We start from the raw sequence: 25,731 nt of genomic DNA, 5'->3' as shown, positions 1-25,731 counted from the left end.
GCATCGTTTTTGAGAATGTGTGGAGTACGACACCATTTTCACAGACACAAAGGGTGGGTATTTTGACAGCACAAAAGAGACCATCTCACTTGAAATACTAAGCGCTTATTTTAAGAAGAGGTGAATTGCATCATTTTTCCATATTCTTTAATATTACCATATCATTTAATATTATACCTGCATAAACTATCGCCACCCCTCCACATATTTTGCGCAATGAGATGTTTTGAAATAAATATGTCACTACAAGTATTGGGAATAATACGGTCTGATTTGATACGAGCACCATATTTTGCTGTTGTCAAAAGGGGTCCCAAGTGTCCAAATTACACTGAAATAAAGTTTTCTATGTCATTTTGGTCCAAAGTGAGGAATGCCATAGATATTGCTCCTGGCTTTGAAATGGTTTTCAACAAGTAGGTCAGGACTACTCAAATACAGACCTCAAGGTTTGCAGCACTGCTAGTTTGAAATGTTCCCTTCAATTCAAAAGGGACATAAGGGTGAGTGGTCTCTATAACCAATCAATTTAATTTTTCAATCAATTAATTACCAAGGAGGAAGAAAAACAAGTAGTACTGCGGACCTGAAGGCCCAAATATGAAGAGATGTGGGTTACACTCATTCCGTGTATTCAGACCCAATAATAGGTAGGTATTCATATACCTACAACCATCTATATAAAAATCTACATTTTGCAATTTGTCCCTTTTAATGGAAATTGCTGAGGTCCTTGGAAAATAAAAAGATGAAACCTAAACGTTACCAATGTTGTTGTAATCGATGCCCACGCGTTAATAGACACTTTGCGTACAAAAGCACAATTCAGAACTGAGTGTAATGATACAAAAAACATCCTACAACAGTATAGTAAAAAAAGAAAACGATACTGTTACTTAGTAGCACAGTACAAAGGATAAATCATTTTACACTTATGTCAAAGTAAGTGTCCCACAGCTGTACATTACATTGGTACAGCACAGTGACATCATATATTCTGGAGCATTAAAAAAAACAAAAAACATTGCAGTGTTTTATGGTACAACAGATTAGCCTCACAGTAGCACTGTTCCCAAAACTGGCCCCATCCTCCTTCCAAAGCAAAAAGTAGCATCTGATTCTGTCGTTTTGATGTAAACACCACAATAACACCAGTATTTCCACAGCTACCCAACTTGTTTGCTAACCATAGTGGCTTGCTATCAAACCATTGGCATGCATTACACTATAAAAGGTTTGCATCTGAACAACAGATTGTGGGACTACTCTTTCCTTTGATCAGTTCGTGGTCGTGTCAGTTTCCTTCTCTTTAAGAGAGTCCTCTCCTCCTTTCAACCTGAGGAAATGAAAGGAAAGAGAAATGCAACAATGACTCGAGTATACAAATCCAATCAGGGGTCAGTGTGTGTGTAAGTCCAGTCACCATCATGTTTTTTGCACAAGTGACAACCATAAACCAAAATAAGGCATCTTTATTCAAATGTAATTACATGGCGTAAATCCCCTCGCTGGAAGGGAATCAGATCAAAAAATCGCTACATGTATGGTGTAGGTGTATTCTGTTTTCTGATATATTTAAATAAGGTAATCTTATAATAGCACAAATAATCAAAAGAAATAAAATAAAAAAAATCATTTTTCAAGGTTTGTTGAGGATTTTATGAAATGCTCGGAAAAAGTGACGATAATGGAATGTTATCCAAACAACAAACATTTGTCTGTAAATAAAGATTTATTATAATATTGGCATCGTTTTTGAGAATGTGTGGAGTACGACACCATTTTCACAGACACAAAGGGTGGGTATTTTGACAGCACAAAAGAGACCATGTCACTTGAAATACTAAGCGCTTATTTTAAGAAGAGGTGAATTGTATAATTTTCCCATATTCTTTAATATTGCCATATCATTTAATATTATACCTGCATAAACTATCGCCACCCCTCCACATATTTTGCGCAATGAGAGGTTTTGAAATAAATATGTCACTACAAGTATTGGGAATAATACGGTCTGATTTGATACGAGCACCGTATTTTGCTGTTGTCAAAAGGGGTCCCAAGTGTCCAAATTACACTGAAATAAAGTTTTCTAAGTCACTTTGGTCCAAAGTGAGGAATGCCATAGATATTGCTCCTGGCTTTGAAATGATTTTCAACAAGTAGGTCAGGACTACTCAAATACAGACCTCAAGGTTTGCAGCACTGCTAGTTTGAAATGTTCCCTTCAATTCAAAAGGGACATAAGGGTGAGTGGTCAATTTTCAATCAATTAATTACCAAGGAGGATGAAAAACAAGTAGTACTGCGGACCTGAAGGCCCAAATTTGAATAGAGATGTGGGTTACACTCATTCCGTGTGTGTAGGTGATGGGCAACAACCATCACCCCCGACATAACCAGCACATTCGCCTCCCCCCTCCCCAATCCCCAATCCCAAGAGTCTGAAAGGGACAGTACCAAGTCACAACTGACCATAAAAATCTCCTTCCCATGAAGGATATCCCCACCTACCCCCCACCCCCCACCCTCCATCAGTGTCTGAACCTGTAGGAGATGGGCAGGAGCAGGTTGTTCTTCTTCAGGGCCTGCACCCTGCTCAGCGTTTCCTCGTCGAGGGCCACATAGCAGCGTCGTGCGTAGTCCAGCAGCTTCTCCTTGGATGGGTCGAACTCCCCCACCTCCGCCACCTTCTCCGGGGCCACCAGCAGCAGCTCGGCAATGGGCGTGGTGGAGGCCACCGTGTTGCGGTCCACTCCATGGATCTGGAAGGCTTTGGACATGTTCTTCAGACGCTGGTAGGTCAGCAGGATCTTCTTGTAGCGGAACAGCACACCGGCGGCATCTTTCACTGGAGAGAGGGCAAGGTGAGGATTAGATGTTTGGGTAAGAGGTTAGGGAAAGCATCTATGTACGGGGAAAAAATAACATGTTTGAGAGATGATGCGTCCAAATGGGCCATCAGGTTAGTGTGGCTTTACATGCATACAGAAATGACATGGGTAACCAATAACACAGCCAATCTGTAGTGTTATTTACTCAAACCCCTGTTGTAAGGGGGTGTTCCTAAATGTTCTAGTTTGGGAGCACTGATGACCTGTGTGTACGACATGAGAGAAGAGAGTTGAACATAAGTAGGCATGAGGTGGCTCTGTCTCCCTCCCTCACCTCTTTGCCTCTCCCTGGGCATTTGGAAGATCCGCCTCCTCTTCAGTGTGTGCCTGCCGGTGCTCATGCCTTCTGAGATCACATCCTCCCCTGTGATCATTTCCTCCTCATCCATGTAGCCGTCCTGCTCCAGGAAGTCTTCCGCCTCCCCCAGGAGAGAGAGGGAATCTGAGGAGACAAGGGAAAAAGGTAACCGTCACTACTTCGCCATCAAACCAAGGTCCACAAATGAAGGAGCAGACTGGATATGTAAAAAGAAAAAAGTACTGGATGATGGAGGCAATATAGCCAAAACATGTTGGGGCTTTTTTTAAGTTAGTTATCCATCCTGTCCTCCAAGAGTAGCTGAGTAACTTTACATATCCAGTCTGAGGACAAGAACATTAATGTTGTTCTTCCAGTTTGCAAACACCAGAGAGTATGGTGCAACAAACCATGGATGTGGTATTTAGAAACCAAACCTAATACTACCCTAAAAGTTGTATGCGATGAAAGGGACTAATTCGCTAACAATGTATAAGCTCCACTGAAGTCAATCAAAAAAGAAGAACAAAACTACGATGTGAACATTTGACAAATGTATAATAATAATAATAATAATAATAATAATAATAAATACACCATTTAGCTGACGCTTTTATGCAAAGCGACTCACTTTGCAGTGAGTGCATACATTTTTCAGCATATATGGTCCTAGCGGGAATCAAACCCACAACCTAAGCGTTGTTAGCACCTTGCTCTACCAACCGAGCCACAGAGGACCACAATGTGCTTTTAAAGTGTACTGTCTGAACCCCCTTACCTGCTCCCACGCTCCCATGTGCACTCATGTCGCTCATGGTTGGTCTGCCACTGCTGGTGCTGCTGCTATGGCCCTGCAGCAAGGACTGGGAGGCCCCTGGGCTGAACATGGAGCTCATAGAGGCCATCTGAGTGGCTATGGGGCTGGAGCTGTGGTTTTTGGGTTGCACCATGGTGGGAGGGCCGGGCCTTCGGGGGTATAACTGACGAGAGGCGAAATGCTGCTGCTCTGACTTCTGCTCTGGAAGGTTGATGATGGGAACAGCGGAGATCAGGAGGGGTAATAGGTACATTGGGGAGAGACGTGATGGAGATGTGATGGTGGTGTTAATGAGAGTGTCTGTATGAGAGTGCCTCTCTTCTAGTTTGCACCAAACTGCTATAATGGTTCCAGTCGTATTAGAACCATGCTTGATGCACAATTAACTCCTCTGGATGTGTAGGAACGAAGGAATAAACTTACCAGCAGGACGGTCAGCCTCTCTCCTCACCCTCCAGTTAAACCGCCTGGAGTCATATCCTGCAGGAGGAGACACACAGGTACCTCAATATTACATCAATCACATTTAGGAGTGTGTTCTCCTACGCCAACTGCCTTGTCATGTAAAAGTTGTGTCTCTCAAAGTCAAAGTGGGTTTATTGTCACATACTCTTGCAAGCAGAGCAGTGAAATGCTTGATTTGTACAGGGCCTCGAAAAAAATTTCATATGCAATGAACTCACACATAATATACAATAACTCCCCCAAAAATAAAAATACACCCTAAATAAATTGCAATAAACAATATAAATACAATACTGGTTATTAGCAATATTAGGTAGGTCTCACCAAGCACCTCACTTCCCCACCACTCTTCATCTCACTGTTGCTTTACAGGTTCAGTCCCTCACCATTGCTGTACTGGCTCTGTCCCTGTCCCTGGGTCTTGGTGGAGAATATGAAGCGATCCAGCTGGCAGCGGAGGAAGTCCCTTTCCTCCTCCAGGTCCTCAATGCGTTTCCCCAGCCACGAGTTCTTCTCTAGGGAGATCTGTAGCTGTGTCCGCAGGTTGGTGATCAGCAGGTACGAGCTGCCTGCCGCGGGGGGGCCTGAGGGAGGGGGCGAATCTGAGAAGATACAGGAAGTTAATCACTGAACACCTGCAGCTCATACAGGGTGATGCAATGTTTAGAATGTTTCAGATATTAATCTGTACACAGTATGGTTTATGCCATGCCAACAACAATCTGTACAAAACTCACATTGTATGTACAATCTATTCTAACAAATAGATTATGTTGATACTTTGTATCTTCACCCAAAAACACTTTTCAAACACATGAGTAGACTGGTAGCATAAGAGCCTCATTGATGACACTGATGGTGGACTTGCCACAATTAGTACTTCTAGAAAACTGTGTATCTGCATAAGTAAAAGGTTTGGACATTCACCTTCGAAGCTCTGTTCATTCTGGTTGAAAAACCCTTGCTGTTCAAAGTTGTTCTCCTCAAAAGGGATGGCGATTTCATAGGTGTCCTCATTCTTCGGAGCTAATGAGGAGGAGAGATGTAATACCTGCAGCTGTGCCATACAGCAATGTGGCTAGACTGCATCCATTCATATTGATGCAAATACAGAGGTGTAAATTAGGAAAGTAATTTAGATTAACGATCCCACTAAAAACTATGCAACTATCAAACTATGTCCAAACCTGTATTTACGTGCGTTGCTTTCTATTAGCTGAATGTGATTTATAAAACTTACTCTGCAAGTGGTGTGAGCCTGTGTGATTCTTGGATGTTGGCGCAGCGTCGTTCATATTTCCGTCCTCCATCTCGTGCACCCCTTATTTATTGTGCAGAAATTACAGAAAGCTTGACAGTTACTTGGTTGTACTGGAGGTGGCTGACTACAACAGCTCAGGTGCTGAGATGAAGACAAACTTCTTGCAGCTCTATGTAGTCCGTTGAGGAAGAGCCAAGTGTTGCTGGGACTAGTGGACGTGTTGCCTTGCATTCATGCATCCGTGGAAGCACTTAATATGCTGCTGTGCTGGGTTACTAATTATGGCAATTTCTCATGTAATTTTAACAAACATAGCCATCATAACGAACGTGACTAGCTTGCTAAGAAATCCCGAATTTATTCCGAACTGTATTCGCTTGCCCAATACAAGGAAAGGAAAGTTAATGTAGACCTCACATATAGACCTATAATTAAAAATGGACACGTTACAATACAATTGTAAATCCAGCTAGCTGGCGCTGTCTGGCTCGCACAGAGACTACGCTAATCAGTAGCTAGCTATTTTACTCACAAACTGTTTTTCAAAATACTCCAATGGTACACACACCGTTATACAGTCGTAATAACCGCGTCTTTCATATATAAAAGCCCGTCATATTTGTGTGACTACCTTATGAATGTATCAGCTAACTAGCTAACAATAACAATTATCGCGTTTGTCTTTTTTTTTTTTTTTTTTTCAAGCTTTGGTAATTGCGTCCTTCCCCGTCATTTCCGGATACAATAATCTTCGCCAAGGGAGTCTCTCGCATATCTCAACATTTTACAAAACGGAAAAACTAGGCCCCAACTTTTATCACGTACCTACTGTGCGCGGGCGCACGCACGTACACACGCGCGCGCAACTACAACAAACATTTTTATTGCTATAAAGCGGTTACAATTTCTGTATGACAAAGTGTCTGTATGAAAATATCTAAATAAACCATGTTTGACAAGTTTGAGCACGTGTAGATCTTGTTTTCATTCAATAGTATTACAAGGGGAAACCAGTTCAATGGTATTCCAGTATAGCAGGTGAGAGTATAGCAGGTGAGGGAGGAGAGGTGTCAGGTAACGCTATTGACTCATTACTGTTTACTTGACAGGCTGGTGGATCCGGAAAGATACACCATGCGGACACCTATTTTTTGAACAGAAACAGACATAGGACTACATCGAGAAAAGGCAAAACAGAGATTAATCTGTGACTGGGTAAGTCAAGTTTTTTCCCGTTTTGTATGTTTTAAGAATCATAAGCTGGAAAGCTGAGCGCCGAAAGCCTACTATGTTGGGTAGGGCTCAAGCGCAGTTGAGTAAAGTAGAGCCAACAGGTGTGGCACCTGTTTTGCCTATGAATGAAAACCCTACAGAGGTTCTATTGCAGTTTATACAAGTATGTATTTCTTTAGAATTATAAAATACATTATATTTCAGTCTGGGTGACAGATTTTGCCCACCCAGAACATATTTCAATACATTAACATAGTATGTAGGCCAGGGCCTTGTGATTATTTTACACAAAGGCAGTACTGTATGTCTGTATGCTGTTAATGTTTATATAAAACCCTCTCACTCAACCAGTAGAGTGAGTCTCGCCTATCTGTCATTGGGTTACTATTTTTCTCTGAACAATGAGCAGTCTGTATCACCAAAAGTCACTGCAAACCTTTTTAGAATTACTATGTATTTCTGAAGTATAATACAAATGATTATTGTTACAAGAAATGTTGACCTAACTTATCCTCCTTTTGGTGCTTTATACTCGCAAACTTACTTGTATACTAATAGTAAACTTTAAACTCCAATCTCTTCACCTTTCTGCCTCTTGTCTTCTCTCTCTCTTTCTCATTTCCAGTCCAGTAGACCAGCCATGGCCGTCGAGTATAATGGGCTTTCACACTGTAAGATAGCCCTGGTGTTTGCAGTAGTGATGGACCTACTCGGTGTCACTGCCCTGCTGCTGGGTGTGTTTGCTCCATTGGAGATTAAAGGCCGTGACTTTGGGGACCTGCTGGTGTACTCAGGGGCTCTGCTGGTGCTGATGTCACTTGGCGGCTGGGTCATGTGGTATAGCGGGAATATCGAGGGCCTGACGTCCAGGAAGGAGCTGGGGAGAGCTGGGTGGGGAGCCATGGATCGGCTGGCCCGGTCAGTCAGCCGCAGGATACGGATCCCCAGGAGCCACAGCAGCCCCTGAGGAGAGGAGACCAAGAAGCCCGGGACTGGGAGGGCTGGGGGAGGTTGTCAGTAAACAAGACAATTGGCCAAAGTGCTTGGGGCATGGATACAGTGGCATTGTTTTCCCAAAAATGTCACCAATTTCATTGTGTAAGACTGCTTGTTCATTGCCATTTAAGGCATTGCCGTTTTTCTACTGATAAAAACCCTCAAAAACCCTGCAAGAAGTTTGTCTTCATCTCAGCACCTGAGCTGTTATAGTCAACCACCTCCAGTACAACCAAGTAACTGTCAAGCTTTCTGTTGTGACTGTAATAGAGGTTGCTCTATCTAACCCTAATCTTTTTCATTTGACTTTGTGTTTGTAGATCAGTAAATGCAACATACTATTCAAGTATGACACTTCCCAGTAGAGGTTATAGGTGTAATATTTCAAATATAGTTTTCTCTAACTTAAACAAATAAATAATTATACAGTTTCTGTATTAAAACCATTTTTATGACCTTTTGGTCATTTAGGTAACAAAAAAAAACACTAAATCACTCTGACAGATTTGAAAACAGATTTTTTAATGAAAATATTATATTTACATAAGTTCATTCATATATTTAGTAAGATACATAGATTGTCTTTGCATAGAGGGGGACAAAAGTCCACAGAAGAAACATCCAGTTATGATTAACATTTTCTGGCATGATTCACACACTCAAGTGCATGAACACACACACACACACACACACACACACAAATACTGCATAATATGTTTTGTTTTCCTCTCCCTTATTCTCTGTAAATGAAAACCAAACTTAAAACATAAAATAAAACAGTAATATGCATGAGCTTTATGACAAGAAATCATTTCTGCTGGAGAAATACTGTCTGATATAACAAATAATTTCAGAAGATTTGAGAAGGTAAACACACATACAGACATCCACACTCACGTTAGACTGTTGCACGGAGATGGCCATAATAAAGTGCAATTATCCCACAGCTTTAGTACAGTTTTCACTTGAGGTAGAGGTTTCCCCTAACCACAGATCTATAATCTGATTACCCTACCCCACAATCCTTACCTTATTGGGGATGAGAAGTATCTGTGCCTGTATCAGTGGTCAGGGGCAACCTCTACCTCCTCAGTTCACAGTGAGAGTCAGGAACCCAGTTCTACACAGCAGCTTCAACACTAAACTCAGTACTAATGTAAACATGTATGATCGAGGATCAATGAGGAACAGCTGACATAATGGAATGATGACGTGAATATGAATGCACATGTTTTTCATGATATATGTCAAAACAAAAACAACAAAACAAACAAAAGCTCTTAACTGACCAACCAAAAGTTGAGTGATGCTGATTGGGACTTCCTAGTATGTTGTTGGAGGAGTGGAGATGTTTATGACAGTGGAGGCTGGTGGACGTAGAAATTGGATACCACCATTCCATGCATTACGATTAGCCTGTCCTCTTATTTCTACCTCCACCAGCCTCCCATGGTTTATGATGATTATGATAATAATACCAGTAGTCACGATGAGAGAAAAAAAAAACCCTGAAAAAAACCCCAGAAATATTGAAACAGATGTACACTGACCAATCCCACCGCAATGATTATGAAATCAGATTAAGGCACAAAGTAAGACTGGGTGAACCAACCAGATGAGGTTTAGTCAAAGGAAAGTGGATATACACTGAACGCTAGATATCTACTGATATGAAGAAGGATTAGACATGGATGTTGTTAATCTCTATATTCTTTGGGAGAAGCTGATTGAAACAATTCAGAAGGCTTGTACCCGTATTGACAGTAGATATACAGTACAGTATATTTACTGGTATTTTCTAATGTCATAATCTCTCTCTGGTCATTCTGTATGTCATTCTAGACTGGATCAAGGCAGTGAGTTTAGTAGTTAGAGGGCGGAGCTAGGCAGAGAGGGGGAAGGGCTCTGCCAGATGATCATGTGACTGCGCTCTGACCGCTGGGGGCCTGTGTCGGACGTCCCATCATTCGCGTCATCTCCTGGAGGGGGGAGGGGGCAATTAGTCAAACATTTGACCAACTCCATAATGACAAACACACTTAAGCTCAGAACAGTCCTTCAAACCTACCCTAGAGACTTATCATAGATCTGAAAAGACTGGATGGGCGTAAGCAATATGGTGGAACTTTACCTAGCCTATCACCTTACATCCATCCAATCCTTTCAACTCACCGATGCGGAAGTTGATGTAGCCCTCTCCTCCACTGAGGATGAGATGAGAGGTAGAGGCAGCACTGCTAGCAGCTGTAGAGGAGGTGTTCAAACAGCCTGGGGAGCAGAGAGTCACAGTCAAACAACAGCTAGTTGAATACTCTAAATGCATTCTACTGAAGAGGCCATATTTTCCTCAGATCACAGACATTAAAACAATGATATGAGAAGCTGATCAGATCCTCACCAGGAGCAGCGATGATGAATTTGACAGCCTGTCGGTGTCCATGGTAACACAGCTGGGCTACTGCCAGAGAGCAGTATGGGATGGAGGCAGACTCTGAACCTGTGAGGTCATAGTTAGTGATGAACAATACGCTTCTGACCAAGTACCAAGCTCCTTGTTCCTTCCTGTCTTGGTTATTGATCTCACGTGAGAATAATAAAAATCTATAATAAAAAGTGAAACCCTTTCTTTCACCGATCCAATCACGTGAGACCAGTGATTACCTCAAGGAGGGGACGAAGGAAGGATACATTATGTATTCAAAAAGAGTCAAAGTCTATAAACAACTGAACAGTGTGACATCATCAGTGTGTTAACTCTCTGTTGAACACCGGAGGTCAGAGGCCAGTACTCACTGAGAGACACAGGGACGGAGAAAATGGCGCCACTCCCAGTTCCCACCCACAGTCGGCCAGAGATGACAGTGAGAGAGGAAATCTGCAGGGGGGAGAGTGACAGGAAGGCAGGACCTGGAGGAGGGAGGGAGTAAAAGAGAGAGACAAAGCATCAAGAAGAATCCCCGACTCAAGCATGAGTTCAAGTGGGTTTGGTTTGAAGGGGAGGGGTCAAGAGGTAAACATTTGGTCTAAATATTTACAATTCTGGCTGGCTATGATGGAGATACTACATATGGAGACACTTCATTCAGAGTTCAGTTTTATATCAAACCATAAAAAAGGTGAATCAACTTAAAATCCTGCACCCACCTAGTGTTTTGTTGACCATAGGGGTCAAATCCACTTCCTGCAGGGGCCTGCCAGTGGACCAATCAAAAAGCCTGAGGGTGGGATCCAGCCGACACGCCGTCCACACACCACTTCCTGCTGCACACAGGAAACGCACCTGCTGCTCACTCCGCTCAGATACAACAAAGGTTTGCTGAGGATAGAGAGAGAGAGAGGGGGGGGGGGTTAAAGAGGTGAGTATGGTGACATTTTCCACACTTCTGCACACTTTATTGTCCTCCTTGTCTTACCCAACTCAGGATATGTATATGACAGGGGAGGGATGAGCATATACACATACAGTTTCCCTGAACTCTCACCTCCACTTTTCGATTCTGGACGTCAATCACATGAACCCGGTTCCAGTATCCCACCCATAAGCCCTCCCCCTTCGCTAGGCAACAGCGAATGGGTTGTAATGGGGTTGATCCCAGGGACAGCACCTCATGTGATTGGAGATCCCAGCCACCTGTTAGTCAAAGTACTGATGTTAGAGCAAAGTAGTAAAGTACAGGAGGAAGGATACGTTTAACATCTTATTACTATATATTGACATAAAACAAACCATCAGAGAGGAAGAGAATTACCTGTGTTTTGTGAGAAAAACACAAGGGTGCCATTGGCTAGTCCAGCAATGACTTGACCCTGTGAATACCTGAATAGAAAAACAAATACAACATGTTTAGTATTCAAACTGCCAAACTAGATAGACATGTGCTATGCATGGTAACAACTCCACCTGCTATATTTTGTCACCTGAGATCTACACAGAAAGGGGCCTTGGGGTTGGTTTCAGCCTGGGCCTGAGTGTGTGTGCAAAGCAAAGGAGAGGACACAGCCGGAGTACTCACGTTAGAGAGTGCACGCCCTCAGACAGTGAGATAGACTGTAGACATCGTCTCCTGGCTGTGGAGGCAGAGTGGATCAACACACTGGACATGGAAAGAGAACAAAACAGAGAGACAGAATGAATAACTATCAGCGAGGGAGTAGAAATAAAATATAATCATTTGTGTGTCAGAAAGGATGCTTAATTCTTTATTCAGTCCCACCCTCCTTCCTGAGTTCCGAACCACACAGTCCCTGAGGTCACACCTGACGAGACAAAGACAGAACAGAAAGAGTAAGAGACAAGCACAGACCAGCAGGCCAGTTATCATGCTAATGGAGGCTATGCTAATGCTTTATGGTGGTTCTGGTGGTTAATAAATTCACAGAAATCTCAAACCACGTTAGCTGACGTTAAGACTTTCTGCCCTGAGCACTGAAGTTCATGGGACTGACCAGTGGGGGGCACAACGCAGATACAGAGCGTGGGTGCAGTGGGCGGGAGGCTGAACTGATCCAGCACTGTATTGGACCGTGCCGGGTCAATCACTGTGACATCACTACTGGAGGCGGGACCAGAGACCGCCCACACAGAACACTGACAGAGAGGAAGGGGAGGGGCATGGAATGTAAAAAGATGACGGACATGGCACGATATGTTCCTGACATGGCATATGTTCTTAAAATGGCGGTTAGATGGTACTGTAAGTGGCAGTTACTGTGTGTCTAGAAGCAGTAATTGAGCCCTGTAATGATCACCTTACCGTCGCCTCGCCAGAGATCTCAGGTGTGACTGCTGCAGCACAGTTCAGCTACAGAGAGAAGACCCATAGAGATAAGTATGGGACTGGGTTATGAAACATGGCACCCTATCCCTGCTGCAATTGCTGATGGATCCTCTTTTTTTCTCTCAAGGAACTGTACTTGTTTACAACTATGGACACATCATAGGAATTAAGGTGTATTTACATGTGGAAAGTTTACGGAATCTTTCAAAGATGTACTTCAGAACTGACCTTAAATTATTGTCAAGGGACAACCTTCTACCATCAACATTCTTCCACCTGCATTATGTAACTGATAATGTCCCAGTGGGTACCTTAGCTGTAGCATCCCTCTGGTCCAGCAGTCTGAGCTGCACTAGGACAGGCACGTCTTTGGGCTCAGGGACTTGCTCAGAGGTCTCCTGCAATAACCACACACATATACTGTAGATGACACAAAGTTTGTGAATGGCATTTCCTATATGTCTGGTTATGTTCAGTGTGAATGTGTACATGTGTGAATGTGTACATTGGCCTGGAACTTTGAGTGTGTGTGTGTGTGTGTGTGTGTGTGTGTGTCTTTACCTGTGTGTGTGACAGTGGCATGCTCCATCCATGGAGCTGGCGTTTTCCCAGATTTCCCCACACATGGGAGCGGATGTCTCTGTAGATCTCTCTCCTCCTGACACGCGGAGAGAGAGCAGCAGGGGGCTCGCTACTGAGGAGATGGGGAGAGGAAGAGAGAGCGAGACAGAGAGACGTCATGGTGAAGTCATGTGGCATAAGTACTGTAAGTAGTGAGAGGTAAAGTACTAATCAACTTAAAGGAGCTACACATTAAATCTGTCCCCCCTGTGGCCATGAGTCGGAATTGCATGGTGGCTGTACTGTAGATGCTGTGAGAAGTGGAGTTACGAGTCAGTAATGTACATATCGCCTTACTCTGTCTGAGTCTGACTGACAGCCCGTAGTCGTGGAGACCCCAATGGTGAGTGAATGAGGGACGGCGATGTCTGCACGGCAAAAGCTAAAGCAGCATGCGAGACTAAGGGGTCCTTAGTCAGGCCAAAGAGGCGGTTGAACCTTGAATGAACAGAGAGAGATGGTCAACAGTTAGTTTGACTGCAAATCTCCCACCTCACGAGAACACAAAACAGTAACTTATACAAAACCATGTGCTTGGGCTATAGACCATGTAAGCCAGCTTAGGGTAAATATTAACAGCTATTGAGCCAAATGTAGTGAAATCTGGGCCAAGACAAATATGCAAGCTTGTAAGGAGTCCAAGGTTAAACCTATTTAATGTGGATAACAATATACTGTACATTCAGTATTACAGAATAGGCCTACTTCAAGTTTTAAAATTAAAATGCTAACATTCCCTCTGATCCTCCAACCTCTCTCTCACCTCCTCCACACACTCGTCCTCTCCTCTGTGACCCTCTCCCCTTGGGTGGCCCTGAGAAGATAAGGGAGGAAAAGGATAACTGAACATGAAATTGATGTGAAATGTAAAGAATAGCAGGGGTACATGAGCACCACACTTAGTACTGCATCCATTCCAGAGGGCTGACACAACAGGGCTCTCAAAAAACCCACATTTAAAAGAAGCAAAAAAAACCTGTTACCATTGTTGTCAGTCACTCAACAGAACACAAACACTACTGATTCTAATGAGATAGGTACATAGGTAGTATCACCTGATGTTCTGACTGCGTCTCACTGCCTCCTGCAGCTCAAACAGACGCTCCTTGTACTGGTTCTTCTCCATGACAACACGGGCCATCTCTGACCGCGAGAACCGACGCAGGGATGTGGGCAGAGAGGACTGTGGGTAAAAAAGGTGTAGTTTGAGCCCCAGTATACAATGGAGTCAATCACATCCCAGAGAATCAATGTATGAGTTATGCGTCAGGATTTGACAGACTTCTTCAATAAGGATGAGAATATTATGGACTGAATCTATAGTATAAACACATGTGAAAGGTTGGTATGCAACTGCTGAGATGATCATGGTGGTAAAGTAATTGTATTCACAAGCGTGGTAAAGCCTAAATCTACCACTAGAACACAAAGAAACCAAAAACACACAAAATGGCCTCTTACATCAGATTCCTCTGACTGATTTGCCTCCAGTTTTTTCCGAAGTCTACAGGAGAGTGGGAAAAAATATGAAATCTGTTAACCACCCCATGAAATTACCCGACACACAAACAGCAGGGTAAGGTAGATGTAAACAAACAATGTCAACCATCAGGAGCATAACTCTTTCTATACCTCTTTGTTTCCTCTTCCATCTCCTTCATCCTCCCCTCCAATCGGGCAGCAGTTTCCTGAAGGGAAGCCACCTCCAGTTTAAGAGCTGACCTGTCATTGGTCAGCTCCTCCACGCGGGAAATCAGTGCCTTACGGGCTGCATCTACTAGCTCACTGAGAGAGAGAAAGAGAAAGAAAGAGAGAGAGAGAGAGAGAGATAGTGGGGGGGGGGGGTAATGGAGGAATGAATGAGAGTGTGTATACAATACCATGAGTAAATTACTGAGCAAGTGAGTAAATAAGGAAAATAAAAAACACATTGTATATTATTTTTCCCTCCAGACCTAGTGTGCACTTTCTAAGCCTTCAACAAGCAGTTAAAACCAGAGGGAACAGAAAATCCTAGTAACGTCATAATATATACCGGACTCACTGGGTGTGTTTCAGTTCCTCATACTGAGAAATAATCTCCTCAAACTGGTCGGTACTGCCTGCACAAACAAACACAAGCACACACACACATGTACATGCTGTTTAGAAGCCATACTGTATATCCAAATAGCTAAAAAAGGACATTGTCTTACTGCTTATACCATGGCTCCAGCCTTAGTCTCTGCATGCAACAGCATTACAGAAACAGACTATTGTAGTTCACCAAAATCGGTACTAGCTAAACATCTCAATGAGGACAGAACTATAAGTTGAGTGCAGAGTGCAGCTGATAGTATCATACCTCTGACACTGGCCCCCTGGTCCACACTCTCCACATATTCACGACTCAACTCAGACAGTTCTGAGAACACAGACTCAGTGTTTCGCATCTCCCATTCCAAGTGATCCACATCATCCTCATCCTCATCCTTCTCCTGCTTCTCCTGCTTCTCTACTCTCTCCTCCTCTTCTTCCTTCTTCTCTCCCTCCTCTCCCTCCTCTCCATCCTTCTCCTCTGCTTCCTTCATCTCCTCCTCCAGGCTGGTCTTTGTCTCGCCTCTCATTGGCTCTTTGGTGTCAGCTCTGACTGGTGTGCTGGGGGTTGGAAAGGGGTCAGCATTTTAGACTGCACAGTCTGTGTGTGTGTGTGTGTGTGTGTGTGTGTGTGTGTGTGTAAGGTGCCCAATTTAAAGTTAACTAGTTGTGACTGAGTTGCTTAACTGTAATTCATGTGTAATGGGCAAGATTTCATGTGAATGTAATTCAATTGCAGTCTCGCCTGAATTTAATTACTTGAAATCTTATACCACTAGCAATGCTATCGTCACTAGCATTTATCTATGTGAAAGTGAAGTACAGTAACAGCAGTACAGAAGTGAGAAACATCCTTACCTGGCCTCCAACATGCCATGAAACTGGGCAAGCTCAGGGGTGGAGCTTATGATCTCATTGATAAAGGATGGATCTCTGTCAGGTTCTATGTTTATGCCAATCCCTCTGTCATCCTTGGTTACTGAATCTTCCGAAGGGGACGAGTCAGGGGGTGTCTCAGGTCCTGGATTGGACTGTTGAAAGGGGAAGGAGACCGTTGTGAAATATTCAGTTAAAAGCTGCAATTCATGGGACACATAGAACACGCAGAGGTAAACAATCTAGTCAGCCTACCTGGTCACTAACACAGGATTCTGACTGGTCCTGGGTGGACGGAACATCAGAACTCTTGGAACACACATGATTCCTAAAGACAGGATCCATTGTGACATTATAAAGTAGTTCCAATTGATAAGAGAATCATGCTAATAGAATGCATAGCCATACCCATGTATGTAATGTGCAGTGTTATGAAAAGGAGAGGAGTGGTGGGTAACCTTGGTGGAGCAAAGAGTCCCTCTCTTTCCAAATCCTTTTTCTTCTCCAACAGCTCTCGATAACTGTGCACCAACTGAGAGAGAGGGCGTGGGGGATGAGAAATCATGCACTTCTTTTCAGCGGCACACTAACTTTGAATCCAAAACAGGTAGTCTAAATATGTGCCGTTATCTGACCTTGTTGTGAGTGTGCTTCAGTGTACCCAGGTCTCTGCTTACACCAGCCCTTTGCTCCTCCAAGGCCACCACTGTCACGGCAAAAAAAAGAACACAATACGTAGCATTAGCATCAGAATTAGCTTGTCTTGGTCTTGCCAAACATCTTCAGTTTCCAACACAGACTCACACTGGTCAGCCTGCTCTCTGGCTTTCTTTTCCAGCTCTCTCTCTCTCCGCTCTCTCTCTTTCTCTCGCCCCCTCATCGTCCTCCTCTCCTGCTCAATCTGGTCGTCCAGTTCTAAATACTTCTAAAAAGGAAGACCAAAAACAAAAGCTCAGCACTTGTCTACACGATACAGTTCAGTCTAATCTACAGTAATGTGATTCAGTTTATTTTTACCACTCAAGGTTGTGGCCAATTCCATTTAAATTCAGTCAATCAAGAGGATTAATTGACAACTGTAAATTGCCCATACATTTTCAATGAGGACTTGTCAATTCATTCATTGAATTTCTATCAACATCCTAAATTTACCACATTGAAATTAAATTGACCGCAACCCCTGATTTCCATACACAAGCGTAAAAACAATAAACACAGTCAAACCCCCGCCACCTCCTCTCACCTCCTGGCTCTCCCTCCGTAGTGCTCTCTCACTCTGGTATCTCTCCAGCAACTCCTCTCTCTCTTCTTTCTCTCTTTCCGCCTCCTCTTCCCTCTCTCTCAACTGGGCTCTGCAGCTGGCCAGACCCTCCAACACCCACACCAGGATGGGGACCAGAGACTCCACCACACTTGCCCCGTGGGTCTCTACCACGGTCTTTCGGAAAGAGAATTCATGTTGAGAAAATATTTTCTAAAAAAAACTTGAGTGGAAAGTCAGTGAATGTAGTAGTCTACAGATTGTCAGAAGACTGCATGTAAAGACAAGCAGCTAGAAAAGGGAATAAGTTTGGTAAGAGGTTACCTGCAGTTCTGAGTACAGTTTCCCCGCCTCCTCACTCACGATGTCCGGGTCCAGCTCCAGCTCCCCTGCCCCACATAAGATACTCTCTCCACACTCCATCCTTCTCTCTTTCTCTATCTGTACTTTGCAACTTGATGGGACTTAGTTACTTAGTTACTATGAACTGTCAGTCTACTAAAATACCTCTTCCTCTTATCTATAAATATCTATCAAGCTAGTACAACTAGTTTATCTAGCTTTCTCACATGTGTGTCTACTTCCATCTCAACCATCTTTTAACTGTACATGGTCTTTCCACCATTTATACACCATTTATACTTCTTCAATCAACGTCTTCTTCCTTTGACCAAAAATAAATCTAGTCCACAATAGATCTAGCTGATGTCTGGGGGTGTTTTGGTGTCCATTCTGAAAAAGGAAACACAGTATCATATCAAAATCATCATGAAAATATCTATTTCCATGAGAAGTAATGTAGACACTAGTTAACAAAACCAAAAAACCCATGTGTAACAAAATGTTTCTCCCCTTTGATAATGTGCTCTAGGAGTGACACAGAGCGTGAAGCTAGGACTATTTTATTCACACTGTGTATGCTCCTTTTTCTAATGGTTCTCACACATTAAAAGAAGGTTTTGCCTTTAGGCATGTCACTTGTTACATAGCAGAATGACTCGGTTAGTTCTCAACACACACGCACAGACACAAACACACAGGGTGTTTCCCACTCAGTCTTGCCCTACTGAAGGCACACCTCTCCTACATGGTTGTACTTGTGTGCCCTCGTCCTGTGGTACTCTACTCTAATCCTCAGAGATCCCATCACTGCCACCAACAGGCTAGGGCATATTCAGTGGAAAGCAGCATCAGAACCTGAATACAATATAGATTTGGTATTGATAGAAGTAAGGTAAAATTGTCTTTGCATGTCTACTACGGAATTTGCCTGCGCTGTACACTATAGACTGTATTTGTACCTGCAAAATGGTTAGCCAACATCCTATATGCCTGAAGCCCTGCAAAACAACCTATAGCCTGCTATTTGCCCTTTAACCTGTGGCCTAAAGCAGTCACCAACGTGTATTTATGTGTAGGAGAATCAATGTTTTTTTTATTACTATAATGACACCTCCAGTAAATTATCATATATTAACCTATTGGGGGTTATCTATCTCTTTCTACAATGTTACTCTAATACTCTAATCTAATACTCCAAGTGCTGAGGACTACATAGGCAAAATACAAAAGTGCTACAAAATTGTAGTCTATCATAAGCCTACTGCTGCCTGGTACTGTATGTACAGTACAGTAGGCTCTCTAGTGGGAACAAATTTAACGGAGCATAAGGCACACAAACGCACGCACGCACACGCGCACACAAAGACATACATCAACACTAGATTGAATGACAGCAACACACGACGCACGAAATGAATCGATCATGTAAGGCATTATCACAAACCCAAATCTCGATCTTAGCAATAACAAGATGACGCTTGAAATATAAATAATTGACATTGACTGACAGTAGACACCTTGAGATCTTTGCTTAGTCTATCCAGCCAAATTAGCTACTACTTCAAAGCGCTGGGTAAAGACGTTCGCTCTCTGTGTGTACTATTATATCAACTCACCTTTACGCTTCACTAGTTTCCAAGTTTTATATGACTTCCTCAAACGTAAGAAATTCCAGTCGTTTACTTTGGAGGAGATATGAATTAGACCTAAACGAGTTTAAAGAAGGGGGCGTTGTTTAGTTCTGACAAGGATGATCGAATTCTTGTTCTGACCTACCGAAGCGATACGGTTGTCGAATGTGACCAATAGACTAGAACAAAAGGCGGGACATGCAGTTCCTTTTTCCGAACAAGAAAAAAAAGTTTCCTGAAACTTGAATAATGGCACGTGATCAGGGAAGGCTAAAAGCTGTCAGGTGACCTGACCCACGCAAATCTAATACCTGTCTGAATACTTCACATACCACTTGACCTGTCAGAAATGTGTTCCCTACTACGCAGTATTACTTTCGGTTAATTAATTACAGAGTATTCTGCCAAAGAGCACCGCAAAAGGCCAGCAAAATGTTTACAAACGTGGCCAGGTATCCAATTTCATGTAGATCTCTAAGAGTTTTTCTTGACCCGGAATTCTGCTGACTGTAGGCACAGTTACAGTACACTGTCCGCTGAAACTGCACAAACATTTCCTTTGTGTGAAAACTGTTCAATAAGTGGCTCTGAGATAGTGAAAGGAATGTGTCAGTAGTCTGTTTTTGTATTGAACCGTAGGTTCAAAAATACAAGGTAGGTATTTTAGTTCTCACATTACATCTTGAATGATTAATGACAACTTATGAGTGTTTTGACACCTAGGGCACGTAGCATACAGTTGATACTTTCTCCAGCAGGTGGAGGCACACACATACACCTCTCCCTCCCTCTCTCTCTCTCTCTCTCTCTCTCTCTCTCTCTCTCTCTCTCTCTCTCTCTCTCTCTCTCTCACACACACACACACACTACTGTCAGTAGACATCAACATTGGCCATGTTTTACCAACAGTAGTAATAAGGCTTCCTAAGAAGTGGAGAGTGACACTTCAACTGCTCATGTCAACTGCTTGCATTACCTAAATGAGGGGATGTTTTCTCTTCCACAGGAAACCACCCATCGCCTTTTCCTGTTAAATTCTTCCATGATTGAAGAGGTAGATTGTGAGAGATGAAGGAAGAGAGAGAAAAAAGCAATTGGGGGAACTTAAAGGAACATTTACATGGAGGAAGGGACTCAGATCCAGAAAAAGTCAATAAACTTTATTTATCTGCAAATTATTCCACAAAAAAAATACACTCAGTGCTAAACAAATTCCTATTATGCATTCCAACATACGTCTAAGTGTGACGGAGTGCATCATGGACCACTGCGTTATGATCATGACAGCTGAACAACATTTTCTTATCCTCATGTTATTTCATTCACTCTCTCTCTCTCTCTCTTACACAGTCACTTTCTTTACAACATTCTTCCCTCTCTCCCCCACGAGCACCACCTTCCCATCCTCCCTCTGTTCCCTAGTTATCTCTCTCCTCCTCTTCGTCAGCAGCCGGTACAACACCACCCCGCCCACCAACCCGAAACTGATGGCCAGAATCACCAATCCTAGCCCGAGCAGGTTTGAAGTCCCGCCCCCTGCCTGGTTAGATTGGTTCCATAGTCCCAAGGCCACAACACTAATGCCAATCACAGTGCCCCAAATGCTGAAGGCCAGCGTGAAGCAGCCCCAGGACATCTCCGTACCACCAGTTACCACAGTGATGCCTGCCACAGACACAACACCATTTGGTAGGGTCACCTTCTCAGTCCTGGGGTCATAGGTCACAGCAGAGGCGGCAGAGGAAGCAGCAGAGAGAGCGGAGGGATCAAGGGTTTCCATATTTGTAGTCATTTTTCTTTTGCTTTTCTTTCTTCCTACTCAGTGGTGTCTGTCTATATTCCTGTAACTCCTTCTTGAGGTGTCTCTCTTCCTTTGCTCAATTTGTTTGGTTGTCAGTCCTGTGCCCAGTCCTGTGTCACACACTCAAATGGGGATATTTTCACATAAGTGTGCAGTATATACTGTATTAAAAAAATAATTATATAATTTCATTGAATTATATGATCATGATGCAACAGAATGAACTACATCTGCTCCTACCAACTGACTAAGATCAAATTGGGTAAGAAATTAGCATATTACATAGACAAGAATCAGCTTTATTTGGTATACAAAATCTATATTATTATTTGCGGATTAGAGATCTTGAGATCTATGATATTTTAAAATCGTGATTTAAGTTAAAAATCATTACTATGACACTTGTGGAAGAGGCTGGCACAACAAAATTCATTCAACAAATACCAAAAAATGTTTAGGAAAAAGACATCTATATAGTTTTAGGCAGATACAAAAAAAGACTCACCTCATTGGTTTCTTTTCAATGTTTCAATGTTGGTGCCAGACCACGGGGGTTGATGAGTAAATGGATAGTAGATGATGTCATTTAAATTCAAGATAAAAGTCCACTTGAATGGGTATATGCGTCTTCAGTGAATGCCAAATTATGTTGACCCTGCCTTTGGTGCGACTCTCTACAAATGGAAGTGTAGGACCCGATTGCCTACCACCTTTATCAAGTGCGTCACGACTTGGGGCCTACAAAGATGGCGGATGTAGTTGTTATGATTGTTGTTATCATTTGTTTGTTTTTGTCGTTCTTTCTATTCAGTAGGAATGTCACGTCTGTCATTAAGCATCATTATGACCCATTAACTGGTATTTATCTAGACCCCCTCCCTTCCTCCTCGCCTCCCTCCCTCCCTCTCCCAAAACCCTAACCCACCAAGTCATTGTTTGGGTAGAGAGAAGGGTTTTTTGTTGTCACAATGTTTCTCTCTCCTACTTTCCCACTTCTGTTCCTCTCTTTAGACTTATTTTCTGTACTACTACAAAGCAATCCAATTTACTATGATAAATGATCAACGTTGCGATCAACGATTTTTTTTAGTATGAAATCCTGTGCATAAGTTCTAAAATTGTTTCTCATCATCTCTGCGATCATATAACTATCTCCCACTAATGTCTGTTTTGATCCTGAGGCACTTTTACTATAGATTTAGTATTGTTTTTAAGCCTATGACGATAATTGTAAACTACTTCATTTCACAAGTTTCCCCAGGGTTTGGAAAAATGCCTTCAACAACCTTAAAAGTCAACCTGATTTTGGTCTTTGTAAATGTTTGGGAAGCAATTTAAAGGTGTAGGGACAAAACCCTTTGAGGTGTACATAATTGGCATTATTGTTAGACTAAATTAACTGTGAATTATAAAATAGAACACTGAAATAAGCATAAAAATGTCACATAAAAAAACTCCCTCCCCAAATAGTTAATTGGCAATGCAGTACTGACCAGCATTGAATAGGGATGGCACAGAGAGACAGAGAGCTCCTGGCTGTGTTATGGCTCTGATTGGGTCAGACTTAATAGTGTCACAGCCTATGATGATCCCTCCTGCAGGTTGACGCAATTAACTGCTTGCGTAACGGGGTGTTTCCTACCCTGATTTACGTACTTAATACGACTGTTTACCCTGACTTAGCCAAAGGTGTGTCACTTGTTGATGTTTATGTTTTCTTGTCGGTACATAATCTGAATAAAATCTCTAAACGCTCTATGATGTTGTGATTTGCAAACACTATTCATAAGTAAATTCAAATTAAATGAGAAAGAGATTCTCTGACAGTAGGTTTAACACACCACATATATAGAAGTAGTGTGGAGCAGTATATGGAATGCCATTCTGACATTGTGTCAATGAACCATTTTATAAATGTTTAATTAACACAACGGTAAATGCAGGATACAGAATACTATACCTACACTGGAGTTAGTACCCCCCTCTCCCACCAACCTACTTCACCCACCCACACATTCGGAGTGCAAATAAATAAGATTGTATTTTGAATTAATAAATGAATGAATTCCGATTTTATGACATTGTATGAACCAACTTAGGACAGTCAGCCGACAATGGTTACTTGTGTTGTATTGATGTCCAGGCCAGGGCCAGACATCCAGAGCAGAGCACAGTGACTCGTTAAGTTGGCCCAGACCTAGGATCAGCTCACCCTACCTAGATCCCTACCCTTAACCATTAGGAAGAAACATGCTAAACTGACTCTAGATCAGCAGCTAGGGGCAGCTTCACACTAGTCCGGCTTAGAGGGTATAGGTCAGTGGTAAGGGATTGTTTTTGTGAGGAGGGGTAAGTCTATCCAGGCGGGGCCGGTGCAGGGTGCCGGTGATGGTAATGGTAATTGGCTCAGGATAGGATAGGGAGGGGCAGGGCAGGGCAGGGCAAGGATAATCCAATAGATGGACTCACTTGGTATATTTATAGAGAAGTGTTCTAAATCCTGCTTTGAGGAGAGTGGGCACAAATCACTAGCTAAGGGTAATTGGTGGAGAAAGATGATGAGTAGGAGGGGTAAGAGAGGACGTTGTTGTTTCTGTGAACTAAACTGTACAGACCTTATCAACCCACTTATTTACCCCAAAATAACAAAAGACCCTTTTACAGATATTATAGAACGGGTTGATCCGATCAAAGCATTGTGATTGGCCAAGATGCATTCCAGACATTCCGATCAGCAAGTCTACCTCATCACTTTTACTTGCAAAATGAATACATACGACATAACCACTCTTCAGGATATTGTCGCTTTTTTAAAAACCTTTTTTTCAATAATGAAAACATTGCTGTGCATGGTTGTTTTTGTCATCCTTATGCTGCTACACCCCTCAAAAACCGAACTGGCTAGCTAGCTTTAATAAGTCAGCCAGGTAGAGATTTATGGGTTGCCATGCCAATCATATTAGATTATGTGTTCCAGAACTATTAACCAACCTGCGTCCCTAACTATGGTAATAGTTTTTGAACTACATTTATAGGCGGAGGGCATAAACCAATACAATATATAATGAAAAAACTCACTAGCACCATTGCTTGTTGTCAGAATTGTTGCTGTCGGTAAACCTGATGTATAAAAACAATAACACACTCAAGTAGTAGCCTGGCTAAAATATGCACTGTGAAAAAAGTTACCATGGTTACAATGGGATAGGGAACTTTTCAGCCTCAAACCAGTCATGACTATTCAACAAAACAGTAAATCCATAAATTATTTTTAAGATTCTTTCTAGCGAATCTCTTAGTTAACTGTTTGTATAACTAGCAAAGGACTGTAGAAGTTGAGTGTGTAATATTAGTTGGGCAATGAGGACGAAAACTAGCATAGATTGGTCAGCATGCCAGCTGGTTTAGCCAGTCACATTTAATACAAAACAAAACAGGTGCTCATTATACGTCTGTGTATAGAAAACATATGTATATAAGTACCTCTAAAAGTAGCCAGTTACTATAAAAGCCAGCGGTTTTAACTGAGGTTTCGATAGTTTGTAAAGTAGGTTGTAATGTTACTGAAAGTATTGGCCGGCGGATTGATTTTCTGATGTGAAGGCACTATATTTCCGCAAGTGCGGAAAATCTTTCAAAATCAAGAATCTTTCCACAATTTCAAAGACAGGTAGTTCAGGCAAAGCGGTGTCGCGCTAGAATGACGACACCTGACGTAAGACAATGCCCCCAACCCCAATTCAGTTAGTACAATCTCCTTAAAACAACAGAAAAGCCTGCACATGGAATCTGCTGCTCCCAAGTGCTTTATTCCACCAAACAATATTTCGGCAAACAGGTAGCCTTTGTCAGGTCAGAGACATAACCCTCCTTTCTTCCAGGCTAAACCAAAACATAGGAAAGGGAGGGAATGGGTAAAGTCAAGTCAAGTCAGGCCAAACAAAATCAAGAGGACGGTGAAAAGAGGGTGGTAGGTCCTACCAACAATACCACTGTCAAAGCACATGCTGGAAGGAGAGGGACAAAGAGTCTTGAAAGATGACAGAGAGAGAAGGATACAGGGGCAGAGCAGGGAAGGAGGGATGGAGAGAGGGGGAAGAATTAGGAGGGAGACGGGAAGACGAGAAGGGTAAAGGAGCAGATAGGGGAAGGGGACAGGGACAAATCCAAGCTTCCTAAGAAAGCCTGTGCAGATGGCAGGTTTAGAATTAGGAGACAGTGGTAAGCTAAACCCATTTTAATACCATTAACTAGTGGTACAGATGATAGACCCATACAAAACCCTAATCAATTACGACTCACTGTAACTAGATTATTGAACTAGAGAATGGTTAACTGGTGTGAGTTCAACAACCTGGGCCCAGTTTCCTGAAAGCGTTGT

General features: G+C 42.6%; 3 protein-coding genes and 1 long non-coding RNA gene across 7 annotated transcripts; 1 reads left to right on the top strand and 3 right to left on the bottom strand.

The window, feature by feature from the left end:
- Window positions 1-115: 115 nt before the first annotated feature.
- Window positions 116-6,473, bottom strand: ccdc106a (coiled-coil domain containing 106a). 3 transcript variants are annotated; one of them, XM_083679304.1, is made up of 9 exons: window positions 6,304-6,469; window positions 5,715-5,803; window positions 5,402-5,500; window positions 4,861-5,076; window positions 4,433-4,489; window positions 3,971-4,210; window positions 3,169-3,336; window positions 2,548-2,851; window positions 116-1,336 (listed from the first exon to the last, which is right to left on the bottom strand). In XM_083679304.1, the coding sequence occupies exons 2-9, from the start codon at window positions 5,782-5,784 to the stop codon at window positions 1,279-1,281; spliced, it is 1,212 nt and encodes a 403-aa protein (XP_083535430.1). In that variant the 5' UTR covers window positions 5,785-5,803; window positions 6,304-6,469; the 3' UTR covers window positions 116-1,278. The 3 variants fall into 3 exon arrangements, with proteins under 3 accessions (XP_083535430.1, XP_083535429.1, XP_083535431.1); XM_083679303.1 differs by having other exon boundaries at window positions 5,715-6,468; XM_083679305.1 differs by lacking the exon at window positions 5,402-5,500 and having other exon boundaries at window positions 5,715-6,473.
- Window positions 6,474-6,765: 292 nt separating this feature from the next.
- LOC310811225 lies at window positions 6,766-8,135 on the top strand. The gene is made up of 2 exons (XR_014554463.1): window positions 6,766-6,950; window positions 7,594-8,135. It is a non-coding gene; the product is annotated as an uncharacterized lncRNA (long non-coding RNA).
- A 986-nt stretch (window positions 8,136-9,121) lies between these two features.
- On the bottom strand, window positions 9,122-19,643 carry LOC310811190 (C-Jun-amino-terminal kinase-interacting protein 4). 2 transcript variants are annotated; one of them, XM_083679278.1, is made up of 28 exons: window positions 19,535-19,643; window positions 17,901-18,308; window positions 17,559-17,753; window positions 17,120-17,240; window positions 16,951-17,021; window positions 16,774-16,847; window positions 16,571-16,643; window positions 16,298-16,470; window positions 15,708-16,000; window positions 15,408-15,465; window positions 14,996-15,148; window positions 14,825-14,867; window positions 14,419-14,546; window positions 14,127-14,177; window positions 13,661-13,801; window positions 13,304-13,436; window positions 13,054-13,140; window positions 12,719-12,766; window positions 12,411-12,552; window positions 12,179-12,221; window positions 11,978-12,058; window positions 11,714-11,781; window positions 11,447-11,595; window positions 11,109-11,280; window positions 10,758-10,871; window positions 10,363-10,461; window positions 10,137-10,232; window positions 9,122-9,943 (listed from the first exon to the last, which is right to left on the bottom strand). In XM_083679278.1, exons 2-28 carry the CDS (start codon window positions 17,997-17,999, stop codon window positions 9,834-9,836), a joined length of 3,015 nt encoding a protein of 1,004 aa, XP_083535404.1. In that variant the 5' UTR covers window positions 18,000-18,308; window positions 19,535-19,643; the 3' UTR covers window positions 9,122-9,833. The 2 variants fall into 2 exon arrangements, with proteins under 2 accessions (XP_083535404.1, XP_083535405.1); XM_083679279.1 differs by having other exon boundaries at window positions 13,304-13,433.
- Window positions 19,644-20,688: 1,045 nt separating this feature from the next.
- On the bottom strand, window positions 20,689-22,030 carry LOC310811223 (uncharacterized protein). Its single transcript, XM_083679325.1, has 2 exons — window positions 21,856-22,030; window positions 20,689-21,472 (listed from the first exon to the last, which is right to left on the bottom strand). Exon 2 carries the CDS (start codon window positions 21,339-21,341, stop codon window positions 20,892-20,894), a length of 450 nt encoding a protein of 149 aa, XP_083535451.1. The 5' UTR covers window positions 21,342-21,472; window positions 21,856-22,030; the 3' UTR covers window positions 20,689-20,891.
- Window positions 22,031-25,731: the final 3,701 nt, after the last annotated feature.

This window comes from Argentina silus (assembly GCF_951799395.1).
Source record: "Argentina silus genome assembly, chromosome: 10".
NCBI lineage: Eukaryota > Metazoa > Chordata > Actinopteri > Argentiniformes > Argentinidae > Argentina > Argentina silus.
This window is presented reverse-complemented; position numbering and strand designations above follow the sequence as displayed.

What these genes read in the sequence shown, in the direction of transcription:
- ccdc106a (XM_083679304.1), bottom strand. Translation starts at nt 5,784, where the DNA reads ATGGAGGACGGAAATATGAACGACGCTGCGCCAACATCCAAGAATCAC. An exon ending in ACAGAGCCAGTACAGCAATG is followed by an intron (nt 4,490 to 4,860) that starts GTGAGGGACTGA and finishes CTCCTCCTGCAG; the next exon opens with GATATGACTCCAGGCGGTTT. An exon ending in AGAGGCTGACCGTCCTGCTG is followed by an intron (nt 4,211 to 4,432) that starts GTAAGTTTATTC and finishes TCAACCTTCCAG; the next exon opens with AGCAGAAGTCAGAGCAGCAG.
- LOC310811190 (XM_083679278.1), bottom strand. Translation starts at nt 17,999, where the DNA reads ATGGAGTGTGGAGAGAGTATCTTATGTGGGGCAGGGGAGCTGGAGCTG. An exon ending in ATGGAAGAGGAAACAAAGAG is followed by an intron (nt 14,868 to 14,995) that starts GTATAGAAAGAG and finishes ACTCTCCTGTAG; the next exon opens with ACTTCGGAAAAAACTGGAGG. An exon ending in CTACATCAACTTCCGCATCG is followed by an intron (nt 9,944 to 10,136) that starts GTGAGTTGAAAG and finishes TCCCCCCTCCAG; the next exon opens with GAGATGACGCGAATGATGGG.
- LOC310811223 (XM_083679325.1), bottom strand. Translation starts at nt 21,341, where the DNA reads ATGACTACAAATATGGAAACCCTTGATCCCTCCGCTCTCTCTGCTGCT.